This window comes from Electrona antarctica (assembly GCF_951216825.1).
Source record: "Electrona antarctica genome assembly, chromosome: 19".
Classification (NCBI taxonomy): domain Eukaryota; kingdom Metazoa; phylum Chordata; class Actinopteri; order Myctophiformes; family Myctophidae; genus Electrona; species Electrona antarctica.
The window spans coordinates 11,676,134-11,694,813 of NC_136800.1; the positions used below are offsets into that span (position 1 = coordinate 11,676,134).

General features: G+C 43.1%; 1 protein-coding gene across 1 annotated transcript in view; it reads left to right on the top strand.

Moving 5' to 3' along the window:
* Positions 1-2,188: 2,188 nt before the first annotated feature.
* The window catches only part of per2 (period circadian clock 2), a 40,626-nt gene continuing 24,134 nt past the window's right edge, over positions 2,189-18,680 (top strand). Inside the window, exons 1-5 of the mRNA XM_079530362.1 lie at positions 2,189-2,274; positions 9,892-10,427; positions 12,861-12,953; positions 13,356-13,481; positions 15,143-15,147. Coding sequence (XP_079386488.1) covers positions 10,090-10,427; positions 12,861-12,953; positions 13,356-13,481; positions 15,143-15,147 — 562 coding nt within the window. The 5' untranslated portion in view covers positions 2,189-2,274; positions 9,892-10,089. The remainder of the gene's footprint in view (positions 2,275-9,891; positions 10,428-12,860; positions 12,954-13,355; positions 13,482-15,142; positions 15,148-18,680) is intronic.

Below are 18,680 nucleotides of genomic sequence, written 5' to 3' on the forward strand. Positions count from 1 at the left end.
GTCATTGAAATATTGGGTTTAAGTGGATAATTAGTGTGGTTGCCCTAACAGGGCAACCAGACTATTGTAACACTTTATTTATTATTATTTTTATGCTAGAGTAACCTTTTTACGCACTACTTGTCCCACAGTTTTCATGGCACACACTTGAGCCATATGTCAAATCGGGAATGATGTGCTATCTCATTGCTAAGAGAAATGTTGTATAGTTTACTGGTAATTGATATTAATTTATTTGTGCATTCATTCCGTACATGAATGGGAAAATGCGAAAACTCACATTCAAGTATTTTGTCCTCGGAGACCGTAAGGGCTATAGTTACTAAAATTAATTAAAGGTATATTCAGTGATTTGACTTAATCTAAATATCACTTATTTTTTCTTTTTTTCTGGATAATCCTCCCTACTATAGAGTGTGCTGACCATATAAGGAGTTCCTCCCTGTTCCCAGTGAGCCCCTGGGGTCAAAAAACCCTAGTTTCAGTTTTGGTGGCCGGTGGCAAAGCCTTCATCCAATCAGGATGAGAGGGGCCTTCCTCCAATCATGATCGAGTGGGGCGGGCCTTGGTGCACATGCTGTTGGTCTGTTGTACTTCCCCCACTGTAGAGCATGTGCATGTGCACATCTTGTTACCGGGTGGACCGGGTATTTCTCCAAATCACCCAAATCACTGAATGCTCCTTTAACTTATAATTATATTGATTGGCCTCATGGTGGCGCTATAACAGCCCACTTGTTTTGGCTTAATATAACACTTGAACCGTAGGTCATAAAATAAAAATAAAAATTTCCCTGGATTCCTTGGGTCATGACGCATCTCTCCATATAGGCCCCTCCCATTTCCGTCAGGATAGATTTTCCGCCATTTAGAATTTTCTCCAAAACACACTTTGCTCCTACAGAAAACACCACAGGCAGAATTTTGGTAGTAAAAGCAAAGCAAAGCAAAGTTCTTTGTTTACCCAGGGTGAATGGACTAAGCTCGAGATGCTTGTTTACAGCCAGACCCTGCTCATAGAACATTTCATGGTAGGGGTTCAATGCCTTGCTCAAGGGCACTTCAGCGGTGGTAATTTTAACGTGCCGGTCTGGGGATTCAAACTGGCGACCTTCCGATAACAAGACCGCTCCGCAAACAGTTCGGCCACCGCTGCCACAAAGTCCATATCGTTCGGCCGTAATCGTCGTCCGAAGTTAGTGGACGGGCCGACGGGGCCTAGTGGGTGAATGATTAACCCAAATTGACTCAAATTTGCCCCCATGGATGAAAATGGAATTGCTTTTGGCTCTGGTTTTATTAATCAACCCTGAGCCAAAAACAATTCCATTTTCATCCATAGGGGACACCGCAAATGCAAACAATGTAACAGTTTGTTGCGGAAAAATGATTTTTGGGGTATAAATCCCCTCCAAATTACTTACACATGATCACAGGGTCACAGGGGTGACTTTGCAATTTTTAAAAATTCTGAATTTTCTAGATACTTCCTGTAAGGCATAGCAGGTTCCATACCACACTGTGATTGTGTGATGGAGGATTTGTTTCACTGTGTGTGAGACAGTGCCTTATGGAGTGCATCTGGGTCACTTTCTTTAGGTGGTTGTAGAATTTACACACACACACACACACACACACACACACCAGAACAACAGTTTAGAACAGTCTGTGAGCCAATGAACCACCAGGCTGTGTGGCATACATTTACTACGAGCCAGTGTTTTCTCGCGCCGCTCACACGCTGGCTGTAATCGTGGGATTCCACGTGAAGAGGATGACATCTTTACATAAAATGACTGACAGCGCGACGAGCCAGTCATCGCGCGGAACGGCCATTTCCGTATAATTTCCACGGAGACGACGACCATCTTAACCAATGAACGCAGAGTAGACAAGAGACGAGGGAGGAGTCGGGAATGAGGTAATCTTTAGCGGTGTTGTTGTTCACAACTTCACTCACACTCACTGACAGTCACTAAACGTCTGGGTTTCCGAGGCTACTGTGTGTGCAGTGTGCAACTGGAAACTTGAACTAGCAGCAGTGTGTCGGGTGTCTGTCAACCCGTCTACTGCTGTGCTCTGCTGTCTCTGCCTACGCGTTCCTTATCACTGGGTGGTGGTCAACTGATGATCCATCAGTTGACCACCTACGCTACGGAATTCACGGACGTGCATAAACAAAGCATACTGCATCTCCTGCTTTTTGGGATACATACACCGGATTGACGGGAAGGATGTAACTCCGTTACGCCCCTGCCTGGACTGGTTCTAGAGGTTTGTGCAAAATGTATTGCATCAAGTTTGGCATTGTTGTGTTTGTATTATTTGCAGTGCAGTTATTTTTCTGTAATTGTTCCGTTAACGACTACATTATAAGAGGCAAATGCACGAAGACACGTGTTTTTAACTTGCTCCGACTGGATTAAGGTGCATACCTGTGTCAGACTAGTGTGTGGGTGCTTTAGCATCTCCAAAGGAGCCCATGGCAGTGCCATTAGCTGTTCATTGTTGCTTGCTTGTTTGCACGTGTGAAATTTAATTGCTATAACAAACTGTAAAAGTTCCCCAAAAGTGTGTTTTATTGGGGAGAGAAAAAAGAAAAAATCCTCCCAAAGACGTGAAATCAAAATGAAATCAGACCCGTCTGAAGTGGTGCTGTACTGTACTGTACTGTACTGTACTGTACTGTACTGTACTGTACTGTACTGTACTGTACTGTACTGTACTGTACTGTACTGTACTGTGTGTGTGTGTGCGCAATCAATCTAGTAGGCAAAGGCTCTGATATACAATACAGTGTTGGTCCCGGAATATATTTAATGCCATTATGATGCCACAAATTCAAGCTTGGATTATCTTTCGTCGCACAATGGTGTCGTGCAGACCACAGGCGAGGCGTTCTCAGCCTGTAGATCAGCTCTGACACAATGTGCCATGGTAAAACTAAGCACAAAGAAACCAGGTGTCAGTCTCTCACAGTGCAACTCAGTGCAAAGTTGATAGATGCAATGTCTCTCTCCCCCTCTCTCTGTTTCTCTAGCCCTGCATTCTCTTCCACTGCTTCGCGGTAATAAAGACTACTAAAGATATATTTATAGATATACCGGTAGATTAAATTCTTCATTCTCTCATCAGTGATAATTATGACATGTCATATACAATTATAGGCGCCGAGGTGTGAATGTAACTTATGTAACGTATGCCAATCGATTAGAACAATGGAAAAAGAAAGATGAGAGTCAAAACCATCATGTAGTCTACATGTACGTACATGATTTGTAATTAGATAATGATAAGGGGCATGACAGGATTTAAAGGAATGCAGTACCTACATGCAAAACAATGTAGGTACTACTAGTTTCATGCAAGGGCTCCCAACTTTGATCAGAGGTGAGGAAACTTCTAAGCTGGAGGTCTGATGGGGATCGTGGACCCCCAGGCTGTGGATCAAGGGTTTCCACAGATTATGATTGTGGAGTGTTATTAAATGCTATTTTTGGACACTATCTCAGATTCTCAACAGTGAAAATCTTTTTCACCTAGTTGCACTTGTCCAGTTCAGCCTTCCTATGCTTTTGTAGCAAATAGATGATATCCTTCTGAACAGATTTTTCCTGCACTATTTTTCACTGTGGTCCTGTTGACTTTAATTGTTTATAGTGATAACAAACAATGGAACAAGAGTGCACATCAGTAGTGAGGAAGTGCTGCTGACCAATATGACAAAGTATGTCTCCTTCAGGGTATATGCCCTACGAGCTGTGCGACCTTTCTTTGAAATAATTGTCTGACCACACCACATATTAATACATCGTCTTAAAAAAGGTTTCTCTACAAAGATTAAATTATGAATATTAAGAATATTTTACCAAGGCTGTGATAGATTAGGTAGATTCAGGCAACACAGCAGACAGAGTGGGGGACATGTGATGTATAATGTGCCATGACACATTCAGATCTTTGCCACTAACGTGTGTGTGTGTGTGTGTGTGTGTGTGTGTGTGTGTGTGTGTGTGTGTGTGTGTGTGTGTGTGTGTGTGTGTGTGTGTGTGTGTGTGTGTGTGTGTGTGTGTGTGTGTGTGTGTGTGTGTGTGTGTGTGTGTGTGTGTGCGTGTGCGCGTGCGCGTGCATGCAGTGAAGGCAGTGAATGGAGTGTTAACTGTAGTGTGTTTTATGTCTTGCATTGGACGTTATATGATGACAGCATGCAACCACTAATTTTCATGCTTTCTTGCACACTACAAACACTAATGTTTTATTATTTTAACTGTACATTGCTTGCAGTTGCTACAGATAATAAGGATGCATACTTATTTTTTCACAATATTATCTAGCATTTCCACTTGTGCTTCCTGAAAGCCATTCAAATGTTACGACATGATTTTCCACAATGGCTCTCTAAATAGTAAACAACTAGAACTGCACTCTGTCGAGTGCCTACTTGCACTTTGCACACAAGTAGGCCATAAATGGTCTACTTAACATTGAAATGAAATACTAAAGTATGTATACATAGTACATACGTTACCTGTTACCCAACCAATATTGAAACATATCGTAATTACGTCACCATTGAAAGCCAGTTATAACCCGACATTGAAACATATCTTAATTACGTCACCATTAACATCTAGTATATATACCTCCAAGCATACGCATAAGAAATCCAGCACAGCCACAATACTTGCACGCAAGTTAAAATATACATGTATATAGATTTTCTACATTTTCTACATTTTCAGTCGCAAATCAACATAAAAGAACACAAGATGAGTTTTGAGTGCAGTTCGTCCATTACATGCCCTTTAGTTGTGTAGCTCTATTTCTGGGTTTTGAGTGGATTTTGTCCATCACACCAAAGAAAGAATTCTCCGTCTCAGCTCTCTTTTACACGGTTGTGTGATTCATCTAATCACATGTCCCGGGCTGAATGTCATGATGCCCTAACTTACTCAACTAATGGTTCATGAAACATGTCATAAGAGCCTGTACCCTTATAGCCAGGTACTCAAAACACAAAAACCTTTCATGGAAACACGTCACCATGCATGTCAGCCTGCCTCAATTACTCACAAAGACGCTTTCATGCCAGGGACCCGTACACATTGAAATGCATACTTATATTATACCGATTTTCTCAAAATCAAAGCTTGTGCACTATAAAGGCTTGGCACAGAGATGGATTCATTGATTGAAAACGTTATTAAAGGGACACTTCACCCCCTTTGCAACCATATCTTATTTTAATGACTACAATTACCATAATGCTTGGTGCACTCTCTTGTGCAGAGGGAGAGGGCTGTCTTACAGTGTTTCCACACCTAATCGGAAAACGGCCGACAGCCGCGGACAGAAGAAGCTGTCCGCAGCTTCTTTTCCGAGTTTTTAGACAGCTGGTGGATGGAAAAGAAGCTCCACCTCTGCGGATGACTGCCGCGGAGGAGAGCGTTTCCGGGAATCTGGCCGTCACGGCAGTCGTCCACGGAGGTGGAGCTTAATTTAAGTTTAAATAATAGTTCATTTAGTTTGTTTTTTATTCATCAGTTGTGTTCTGTTACTCTGAATCTCACACATTTACGCTCATTTCCCTCTCCATTCATTTTCCTATGAGTTCACTTCAAAGTCTGATGCATCCACCCTGCAATTATGTGTTCTTCCATAATATGTCTTATGTCTGTGTAATTTCAGTGATCCCCCACCCTGTTTGTTCCACCATTCCATGTGTTATTTTATCCATTCGATCCATTGCTTGTTGTCAGATCTCGGAAACGTTCTGTGATCAATAATGCCAGAACTTGCTGTGTTGCCACAGTCAGGTCTTGAATAAAGTTACAATTTTCCTGAATTGTCTGCCAGAAAAATACAATTTAGTGAGAAGGTGGGCCCTTTCAATATTTGGTCATGGTCACTCACTTCTCCATTAGATATAATTCATTTAAGACTCACAACCTGCTTCTGGTCTCTTAAAGAGGTGGGTTGAGCTTGAGTACCCTCTTCTCACAGATACAGGAAATTAAAAGAAATTACCAAAAAGTTTGGTAATTTTGGTTTCTCCCACTTTCTTTGGTTTTATGTAGAGTGAGTCTTTAGGTGCCCTAATCATGCAATCTAAATAAATAGTCATACATCTTATCTAACTATAAATGCACCAAGTCTCTGTGCGTGTGTACATACAGTACGTCTGTAATCCACGTAACTCGAGAACCGTTCGCCCCAACGACTTCAAATTCGACACACGCGCTCCACCCCACCACACGGGTGCAGGGCCGGTCGAGTCGGTTGGACCCACGGTTGTCCAGAACTGCCCCAAAAAGGCCTCTGCCAGGGATGTGGACAGGGCCCCTGCCCAGTGTCCATATATGGAGCTGGCCTGTTCTGACATCATTCTGACGTCTGCATAGACTCCATATTTGGTCATGCCTGACAGAGAACTCCAAATTTGTGCATAAAAGAGACACAGACATAATATTTGGGTGGGGCATGCATTTCCAACTTGCATCGTTCCAAGTAGGCCAGTGTCCAACGGGCACCGCTCTAGTATCTATAAATACACCAAGTCTCTGTACGTCTGTACGTACCTCTGTAATCCACGTAACTCGAGAACCATTCGCCCCACCGACATAAAAAAAATACCAATATTGGCAATATTAAACATAAAACCATGGAAAAATACAGCCAGACTAATAACCCCTGAGCATGAATGTGCTGCTTAAGCAGTGTCTTTTTTTGGTGCTGTTCAAGGCGCTAATAGGCCTATCTCACAGCCCGCTTTCCACGCCCACTTCCGGTAAATAGTGGTGTCTTTAACATGAGCATTTACACTTTTTTTCTCTGGAGAATCTAAGTACATTTTCTAATGTAAAAATGTGACAGACCAATATTATTATGAAGCAAACAAGATGGTAAATCAGGTCGAACAGATAGAACAAACCTTACCTTGAGAAAACAAAAGTTGTAGACTTCTTAAATTACCCCTGTTAACATGTAGCGTCTATGGAGTGACGTCACGCTATCACCACTAACCCCGAAAGGGGGCGTATTTAGGGGGGCGGGGAAATTCTGTGAGATAGGCTTATTGCAGAAAAGACTCAATGGTTTTTGTTTACAATCAATGCATTGGAAACTGTAGGCTACTAACCTGAAAGCAATACAATGGTACAGTATGGCACAGTGCTCCATATTATAAGCTGAAGATTGCTGATAAGTTATCAGCCATTTTGGTGCGGTAGACACAACCATGCAGCAAGCACTTATGCAGCACATGCACGCACACTCAACTTGACTCAAGTGCAAAATAGATAAATACACACACGTGATGGTGGAGACTAGACAGGCAGTTACTTGATCAGTATAATCTCTCTGCATCTCTCTACACATTCTTCTCTGCTCACGTCTCTTGTTGTCCCCATTCTTTCCGCATCAATAAAACATGCAATACACACAAATCACAAGAAAAAGGAGGAGAGCCCAAGGTCACGAACACACTAAAACACATGATACTGTACATATCCCACGTCACACGCACCGATGCACGCAATTCATAAATATTTCCAGCAAATATGTCATGTATATCTTATACCACAGTTGATCATCTAGTACCTGTAAGTTGTAACTTGTGTTCCATCTTAAATTTAAATGACTCATCATTTATGATTATTCTAGTGATTGGCTTGAATCATAGGTCCCCTCTTGGTATCGTGGTGCAGTACATAAAGTGTGTCTGCATAGGGGTGACCCTGGCTGGCATGTTAACCAATTCTCACGATGACAGCCCATACTGATACTGCCCAGTCAGAAACGTACTCTGTGGCCTTTAGACACCTCAGTAAAATTATACAGTTTTTGCACATCGAATCAGAGGACATGAGAAAACATTTTATTTTCCTGAAGTGATTATCTGACAAAGTTCACAATCATTAAAAACAATGATATATATAGTTAGTCCACCCAGAAATCAATGACTTATGTATTCCATCAAAATGTTGGCTATGCTTCCCATTCACAATCCATTCCCAGTGCATCTATTTGGTAGTGGTGGTCGTGAGATTGCTTGCAATCTCACGATGGATATGTATCACGATACAGAGGCCACGATACGATATATATCGATATAGATTATACGTTTATTCAAAATAATGACCATGTTGCACAAATACAATAAAGAACTTTCAGGCCCACAGAGATCTTTAAATATAAAATGTCTAAACATCCTAACAAGTGGTCTGGGAAGGGGGTGCATTGCAACTTGCAAGGGGGGCTTTGATAACGTTAAACAGAGGTACGTTGTCAACACTGCGTCACCCAGATAATTCATGCCGTTTATTGACATCGATACAGCAGCCTCGATCGATTCACCTATTGTCCGGATGTTCTATCGATATATTGCCATATTGATTAATTGAATGCACCACTATTTGGTGCATGCGTGACATTGTGTAGAACGTGACTTTTCCTTCTTTACATAACCTTGTTTCTCATGCGTTTGTACGTTGAGTTGCTTCCTTCCTCCTGCCCCCACATTATAGTGAATGACTGATTACTCGCACTGCACCAGTGCATAATCAGCCATCAATGCCTGGTGGATAAAAGACATGGAAAGTAACCCTAGTGCACCTACTATTTGGTGCAGTGCAGGGACGCACACTTAGCCATGTGACAAAGGTCATGAGCAAGATTTGAATGCAAACTTCATACAGTCGTCACTCTCATGAAGACAATGTAATATGTATATTCTAAATATAGAAAAGTGTTAATGTAATGCAAAAACAATAAGGTGAGTGGGATGATCTGAAGTGCACTGCAATAATGTTTTTCTCATTCCAAATGAATCGGTGAACAACATGTCCACAGAAAGAGATGTTCCACTCTGTGATGGCCTGAAAGCCGACTCTAATTGTATTACCTGGGCCCTAAAATAAACCATAATATTGTTACGTATACCTTCTCTACTGCCTTCGTTCGCCACTGACGAAGGCTGTATAGCCGAAATGTTTGTTCTTTAATTGACAGACAATGAGTTATTGACAAGCAAAAAGTTAATTTGCATTTTATTCAGTATGTTATTAATTCACTAAGGACAAATGCCCACATTTTTTGTTCTGCGATTTCACACTCACACAGACACAGTAACACAAAAGCAGATCTCAGCTGCACTCTTGGGTTCATGTGAGGATAACAACATCACCAACTTCCAACTAAACGCTTGCCAGGCCCTGCAATCCTGCATCTCACTCCAGCTTGCCTGATTTTTATTTATTTAATTTTGTTTATTTTACTTTATGCACTATGCACTCAACTCGTCTGACAGATTTGTCAGGGAAGTTGAAAGGAACTTACTGTGCACCCAGTGGAATATCAGGAGTGCTCTCACTCCTCTGCAATATGGAAAAAAAAGTCATGGCCACTCATTTGGTTATTCAGTAAACACGGAACGGAACCACAGGTGTCACTATTCACATCGTCATTGAAAGAGAAAGGTCAGGCTGAATCATGACTTGTGCATCATAATCATATTCAGTTATTTGTGTTGCTATGACTCCTAAACCGAGTTGACAGCTCAATGCTAGGATGAGGGATGGCGTTAATCAAGGCCAGCCTGACCGGGACCCACACATGCACTGTGAGAATCTTCCATCATCCAGAAATATGATTTTCAGTCTTAGAGAAGACCTGTTACTGAATAATGTAACGTTGTGTAGCACTGACTTTCTGTGCTGAGAAAGCGAACTTTCAACACAGAACACAGCGGGAAGGGTTGTGTTAAGGATTTGTGTTAAACATCTGCAAAGTTCCCCTTTAATCCTGCAGCACAGCAAATGGAGTAAAATGTTTGCGGTATGTTACATTCCTAAAAATGCATACTATTGTGCTGTATTCTTTGTCTCTCTATAGATACATCGTTCCATGGCTCCACCCAAGTAGTTCATGGAGTGATTGTCCACGCCTCTCTCAGCTCACCACCAACCAGCCATCACCAGCACCTCCTTCACGTCGGAGGCTCAGGCTTCAGGTTCCCAACCTTATTCCTACCCAGAGCTGGAGGGCCAGGTTGAGGCCTCTGGGTGCAGGGGAGCCTCCTCTTACATCTCCATGCCTAAGAGGTCATCAGGACGCAGCTCCATGGCACAGCTACACCAGATGGATGGCTACAGCCACGCTAGGCCTGACCTAGGCCTCACCTCAGAGGGCAGCGATTGCAGTAGCCAGGGCCCCCTGGCCTCCTCTCACAGCCCCTGCGAGAGCATCATCTCCCCCTCGCTCCAAGAGGAGGACATGGAGATGAAGAGCAACAGGTCCAGTGGAAGTGGTACAGAGTCACACAGCAATGAAAGCCATGGGAATGACCGTCACGGCAACGAGAGCCATGGGGAGTCAAACAGCAACAGCCAAGACTCCGCCCTGCTGCGGTCGTCTGAGAGCAACAAGAGGTCAGTGGCTGCAGGAGTGGATTTTACATAGAAATGTAAAATGACATGGTATCCTATATATATTTTTTTAAACATTGAAAACTTTATTTTATAGGGATTAGTTTGAATCCTTAGGGATTACTACGTTGGTTCCTTTGATCGAAGCCGGAACATAATCGATCGATTGATCATTAAAATAAGCATGCTCTCAATCACCCCTGGGCGGGCCAGGCGGCGTGCATTTTCAAGTGTGCCCTGATCCAGGAAAGGTTGGGGACGACTACAGTATTTGTATTAGTCCTAGTCCTACAACATAAACCAGAATAAATCGAGTTGACAATCAGATGAGGCGATGGAGCGGCAGAGGCTCAGGGGTAGATTGGCCGGTAGATCGGCTGGATGGCAACCGCGAGGTTCCCAGTTCGATCCCGGGCTCCTCCAGAGTTGATGTTGAAGTGTCCTTGAGCAAGACTGAACTCCTAATTGCTCCCGATGTGCAGGTTGGTGCCTTGCATGGTTTCCCCCACCATCGGTGTGTGAATGTATGGGTGAATGTAATGAACAATCTTTGTAAAGCTTTGGTTGGCTTTGGATAAAAGCGCTATATAAATGCACCATTTTCCATTTTACAATATACTTGTAATAACAGTAGTTAGAACATCCTCAAGTATTTTTTGCTGTACTGCATAGCACTGCTATTACAGTAACCCTCAATATATGTTTAGATATTTCTGCTGTAGCAGTTTAAAACTCCAAGGTATTTTGGTTTGCGGTCTAACCTCCTGTCTGAATGAATGCACTCAATGTAGTAATCAACAATGTAGCTGTAGGCTACATGTTTATTTTCAAATGTAATCAGCCAAGTCAGTGGTGGTGATCCAGCCCTGATGTGAATGCAATTACAGTTGGATCTGGTCCTTCTGGCGCGTCTCGTTAAGTTTTATAGGAAAAGTGCTACTGCGACAATATTGATTTGAAGAGTGGGTTTAATTTGAATTGTATCATCTGTATCACAGTGCACTGTTAGTAGTGAAGTGCACATTTATGTCTGTTGTCAGTGTGGCTACTGGCTAGGAAAGATTGAATGCCCCGGCCTACATGGCTATTACCCTCTGTTTTTCGAACCACTACACTCTTCATCAACTACATCTGTCACTCATAATTTGTTCCAGCTAGAGGAAGTTGCTGTTTTGTCTGGCAACTTCTCCTTCTCAGCAATTTTTTTTTAAATATTTTGTTTGTGTTTTTATACTAAAAGAGTTTAGTACTTATACTAAACTCATAGAGGCAAATATATAATCACAGAATTGAGGCACGTATGCCTTTCACATAGCTCAGCTGTAGGATGAGCTAAGTAAATTAAGAAGGTTGCATTGGCAGTCTATGATTTTTCCATATCGGTTGAAAGATTTATGGCTGCCTTAGATAGTGCCAAGGCGCTATAACTAGAAACCGTTTAAAGTGCCGTATAACTACGCCATATTATATGATCTGTTGCTCAGAAATAGGAAGATAAAGTTTAGCCAATGTGTGAAACAGACAGCCCGCTGGTCTAAAGTAAACAAACTCCGCTACTATCCGCACGCTGAGGGTTCTGTTTCCCCTCAACCTTACAGGGCAAACAAGTCGTGTCCTGAAATGAACTTGGGTTGAAACATCCCTCTGTTGACACTGGAAAAGCCTGTGCCCGAGAGCGGGCCACATTATATTAAACGAGACTTTTTGAAGTTGATTTTGTTACGAGAACTGATCCCTTCTGTCAGTGCAGGGATTATATCGGAGTCTGACTTGTTGGGCCAGATTTTGAAATGCTCTGTTTGCATGCCCACCACTTGTTTTTCCCTTTGGTGGTGCCATAACAGGTCAGCGCTTTACCTTTTGGCCTATAACTCTTGAACCGTAGGTCATACAATAAAATATTTTTTAAATTTAATTTAATTTAAATCTCCATCGTAACATCGGAGTAATGTTGTTGTTGAAGGTTCATGGCTAGATTGTCATCTTTCTTTTTGATATTGACTAGGTCAGATGCATGAATGAGTGTGAGATGAAATATATTTTGTGAATTGTGCTGACATCGATGAAGCCCTTACCATCTTACTGACCAGAACAGCCATTACCATCCTACTGACCAGAACAGCCCTTACCATCCTACTGACCAGAACAGAGAGAGAACAGTTTTATAAATAGTCTGAGTTCAAAAGAGAGATTCAATTCAGTGACCCTGCTAGAGCCCAATGAAACCAATGTTTTTCTTGGTGTATTTCTCTCTCTCTCTCATAGCTACCTCCGTGCCCAGCTCCGCCTGTCTCTATCAACTCAGTACTGACTGCGTGTCGTTTTAGACGAAGGGCTTTGCCTACGCATCTGAAATACAGTTACAATATTCATAATATTAACAGAATAATGATGATGGTAAAATAATCTCTCTGTTTCTGTTATCTCACATTCCAGTTCCAACTCCCACAGTTCATCTCCTCCAGGCAGCTCCGTGGCCTTCAGTCTGCTGAGCTCGGAACAGGACAGCCCTTCTACCAGCGGCTGCAGGTTAGCATTCCAGACACACCATAGTCGTCTTCTTCAATTAGTAATTAGTCAGGTTCTCATTAGTCTCATAACCTAACCTTTACCTGGATCAGCTACCATTCTCCTGTATTTAGGCAGTTAGCTTGAAACAGCCTACTTTTCAGTACATTGCAAGCCTGTGTGTTTGTTTTTGTTGAGCAATTGTTTTCTTCAACAATAAATTACGCTATAGCGAAAGATTGTAAAATCAAATCAAATGTATTTCATCTTACTTCCTTTGTTGAACCCTTGTAAAACCTGTTTTGTTCATAAAGGGACAGTCTCTCATTTGAGTTGTTTTCTGACTCGATTAGACTTGTTTTGAGATGTAGCCATTGCTTGCTGCATCTACATTTATGTGCATGTGATTTGTGCATCTTGCAGTAGTGAGGAGTCCGCCAAGGCCAAAAACCAGAAGGAAATGATTAAAACTCTGAAACAACTGAAGCGTCAGCTGCCCTCTAGGAAGAGCAACAAGGACAACACGACCCTCCACACTCTCAAATACGCGTTAGAGTATATATTAATAGAGACTGCACCCGGAGGAAACCCTGAGGAGAAATGGACATAGTGGCCGAATTTGGTATTGCAGCGTGTGCCCAAACACATGAACGCGCTGGTCCGTTGACTATCAGTGTGCACGTTCACGATGACACGTGAACGCTGTTTCATACGTGAACGCACGTGAACGCGTGCAATGATAGTCAACGGCAGCGCGTTCATGTGTTTGGGGCAAATCCATCCCAGAATGCACTCTGTTCCTACCCGGAAGGAGGAGTGAAATCGCCTCATGCGCTTTAGAGCAACTTAATGCAAGTGGATGGGAGGAGAACTCGGGTGCCGTCTCTATTCATATATACTCTAAGGTTCAGAGCTTAGAGTCTTGCTCAAGGATTTTCACAATAACTCTCTTTCTTCTGTAGTTAATGAGTTTCTACCCATCATTACTAGGCATGTCCCGATACCGATACTTGTATCGGAATGCCCTCCGATATGCCCTTATTTGGTCATATCGGAATCGGCAAGTACGCCCCGCACCAATCCGATACCACATTTTATTTAATCACGTGATGCGCGCAGCACGGTGAGACGGGGCCGCCGGTATTGAAAACGCTCATCTCCAGCCGTAGGTGTGAACGGCTTTGCCGACGTGCGAATGGGGGACAATTTAAAACAAAGGCGGCTTGCTGTAGTTTGCAACTAACATAAATTTGCATGCACAAGGGCTGCCAAGTAGGCTATCTTTTGTTGTTTTTCTTTCTCGCCCTCTCTTCGAAGTTAGACTGGACAAATAAACTCTAAACTGACTGGGCCACGGTGGGCTGACGCTCATGGTAACAATAATGCATTGTATTAAACCCAAATGTATCGCATTTGGGTTTAATACAACTCTGTGCATGTCTGCAACGAGTCGAAACACGGGAGCCGTCAGCTGCTGCAGCGAAACAACAATCCACGTCCACCCAAGGCATGCGTGGTTTGCTTGCCTTGCTACCCAGCAAGACTCCGTTGCCATCATTCATAATCCAATTCCGTTTGGGAAACTCAAAACTCCCTGCGAATTAATAATTCGACTTCTCAGTCTATCGTTGCCGAAAAGGCAGATATACAAGCTCACAACGCGGTGCAACCAGACGCAGTGTGATCTTGTAGAATGGCTATTTTTGGTGCGTGACGCTGTCGTACGAGGACGTATACATTACGCTTTTAAAGTGACGGTACACAATTAACTTAGTTAGAAAAGTATGTATTGTATTTCAAGACCCAGTAGTAAAATGTAGTGCAAGGGATGTTTTGGTTGGTTAAAAAGAAAAATGTGTGTGTGTGTGTGCGTGTGCGTGTGCGTGTGCGTGTGCGTGCGCATGCTTGCAAAGTGGAACATCACCAGGGCTTAACGTGATAACGCAACCAACATGAGTACATGTACTTTACACTTTTTTTAAAAAGCACTGGTATCGGTATTCGGTATCGGCTAACACAGAAATTGTTGGATCGGAAACGAAAAAAGTGTATCGGGAAATCCCTAATCATTACCTGTTTCTCTTTCTCTTTTGTGCCATGAATATTACTTACCAGCTATCCATTTCTTTACTCCATTTATATATTATAAAACAAAAACTATGTAATATTAAACTCAAATCTTATTGTCTCACTTTGTTCTTATATTGCAGAAATTGTACCCATTTAGACCTGAGCCCAATTCTAAAAACATCTTCTAAATCCTAACCTAAGTTTTCTATAAATAAATAATCGTGCTAATATATCTATTATACAATTGAAAAGGTGTACCCAAAAAGCTGTACGCAACCCAGGAAAAAAAGGCACCAGCTACTACGTCACTGACACACTGCAACAACCCACTAAACACACTAAAGGTGGCCTTACACTAGCCGATAATCGGGCATTTTTTGACGCTCGGGGGGTGCCCGACTCAATCGATCTGCTCGGGGCCGCTCAAAGCGCGATCGGGATCGGCCCGATCAACATCAAGAATGTTTGATATTTGCTCTGCCCCGCTCCGATTATCCTGTAGTGTGTGGTGCTATCAGATTTCAGATTGAAAAAAATCGGCTAGTGTAAGGCCACCTTAACACGTCACAGACTTACCCTCCGCGTCGATCCACGGCTATCTCCTCATGTCGCGCAGCACGCCCACACTCAACACCACCCGCGTAAAAATTGTCATTGCACTGCCACTACAGCCGGCTCCCGTCCAGACTCGCAAACAATATCAATATCAATAATAAACACAAACACGCCACAAGCACCGACACCCCCGCCTAATTTGTTGCCACGTCTATGAAAACAAGCACAGAAAAAATGCCATTCAACACGCTACTTACACACACTACCACTCGCTTACAATACGCGGACCTGGCAACACTACATTCCCTCTCCCATTTGCTCAAAGCCCACCACGTGACCCACACACATACCAAAAGTAGAAGAACAACTACACACCGCACACACTGATTCTAACTTGGATGGAGAGCGCTGCGATTACATACATACACCGTTAAAATAATGCAAACACGACCGCGTCGACACCTGGCGTGGTACAAGCGGGACGAACCGAGGCGCATATATGGATAAGAACAACAACACCAACACTACACGCACACGCGCGCACTGCAACAACCTGCAACACCAAACAGCTACGTACAGTGTGTGTGTGTGTGTGTGTGCGTGCGTGCGCGCGGGGGGGGGGGATTTTGGATCGCCTCGCGATGCAGCGCAAATGGCACTACACTAAACAGGGCTCGACAGTGCGACTAGGTACTCGCATTTGCGACTTAAAATATCACCGTGCGAGTTGTAACATTCACTTTGTAGCACCGGTGCGACTACAGAATCCGATCTTTAAAGCTAAAAGTTGCGCAGTTTACATCCAAAAGAATGTGTCACTCTCTCGGTTCTGCACCGCTGCTGGAGAAGTATAGCACTGTCGCAGGCAGCGCAACTAATCCCCCCCCCCCCACACACCCCAGAGAGGGAGGAGAGAGAAGAGAGCGAGAGAGAGAGAGCACACACGTCTTCACCCCAGAGAGAGAGAGAGAGAGCACACACGTCTTCACCCCAGCGAGGGAGGGAGACAGAGAGAAAGGGAGAGAGATAGAGAAAGAGAGAGCTTTCCAGTCCTTACATTTTTTCTCAAATTGACCAGCAGAAAAGTGAGCAAACTATCATCCACATTGTTAGACAAAGTAGTGTGCCCTGAAACTTTCTTGGACATGTGCATGTTGCCTGCAGTGGCAGCCAGCCGCGATGTAAGATGAGCCTGTGCATTTCACGGTTTTCACCCTATATAACTTGCACGCATAGGCAATCAAGTCAAGACCATTAATTAATGACAGCTGTGTAGTGGTGACGATTGCGTGATGCTTCTATGTACAGGATTCTATAGGTCACCACTTTTGGTGTGACACACACACGGCTTCTGTTTACAATGCGTTGTCAACACGTGCTGAGTTGACAAAGATTGACAGATTTAGGAGAAGACTGATAGTTTATCCTTTAGTAATTAGGCTGTGGAAGTATTCACACTAGGCTACTTTTGGATTTATTGGGATTGGCAATTTGGGGAAAGGAGGAGGAGGAGGTGATCAAGCTCCACAAGACCACATTATTGGTAGGCTCAAGGCTGCATTTATTTTCCTTTTTTTTCCTCTCGAGGGTGCATGGGATGATGTGAGCCCCTCCAGCAGGCTAGGGAGCCCCGCTCAGGTTAGCGGAAAATGACCGCGGGGTGTGGGTTGCCAGGTTTTTTTATAAGTAAAATATTTAAAAAAAAATGCTAAGCGTCGAGCCCTGACACTACACTAATAACAACAATAATATCAACGGTACAGAGAACAGTACAGTACACATGACTACAGCACAGTACAGAAAGAAAGCTCACATCAGAATATTAATCCATGTAATAATAATAATAATAATAATAAAAAATAAGAACACAACACTAATAACAACTATAATATCAACAGTACAGTTGATCAGAATATTAATCCATGGAATAATAATAATAATAATAATCATAATAAGAAAAAATAAGAACACAACACTAATAACAACAGTACAGAGAACAGTACAGTACAGTACACATGAGTACAGTACAGTACAGTACAAAGACTTACAGTACAGTACAGTACAGTATACTGTTCCTGCGCCTTGCCATGCTCGCTTTCATACACAAAACCAAACAAGGTCACTCAGCCAGCTTGGCAACTTTGCGCTTTCCAAGCAAATGCATAAATTAAAACATCATGGGTTGCCATTGCCTTCTTCCCATTTGCGTATCGCATGGCGCTAGGATGAGCGGGCCGAAGGCCCGCAAAATTCTAGTATAGCAACAACTGAAATGATACAGAGGCGTTCCCGGATTGAAAAGTATAACGACATCTAAATGGGGAGAGCAAACGACCCAAAACTAATACATTGTATGTGCAAACATACTTGACCAGTAACAGTGACGCTAATTCTGAGCTTTGTACCAAACAATTATCAGAATCTCTTTATCATTAACAGTGACGCTAATTCTGACCTTTGTACCAAAGGTGAATAGGGTAACATTATCAGTGTTTAGTAACAGGTAATGTGGTTTCATTTTTGGGTAAGGTTCAGGCAAAACAAACACAACATACAGACCGTGCGTTTGTCTGTCTGTCTGTCCTCCGCATATGGGGGGGGGGGGGGGGGTATATATAATATCACCGTGCGAGTTGTAACATTCACTTTGTAGCACCGGTGCGACTACAGAATCCGATCTTTAAAGCTAAAAGTTGCGCAGTTTACATCCAAAAGAATGTGTCACTCTCTCGGTTCTGCACCGCTGCTGGAGAAGTATAGCACTGTCGCAGGCAGCGCAACTAATCCCCCCCCCCACACACACCCCAGAGAGGGAGGAGAGAGAAGAGAGCGAGAGAGAGAGAGAGCACACACGTCTTCACCCCAGAGAGAGAGAGAGAGAGAGCACACACGTCTTCACCCCAGCGAGGGAGGGAGACAGAGAGAAAGGGAGAGAGATAGAGAAAGAGAGAGCTTTCCAGTCCTTACATTTTTTCTCAAATTGACCAGCAGAAAAGTGAGCAAACTATCATCCACATTGTTAGACAAAGTAGTGTGCCCTGAAACTTTCTTGGACATGTGCATGTTGCCTGCAGTGGCAGCCAGCCGCGATGTAAGATGAGCCTGTGCATTTCACGGTTTTCA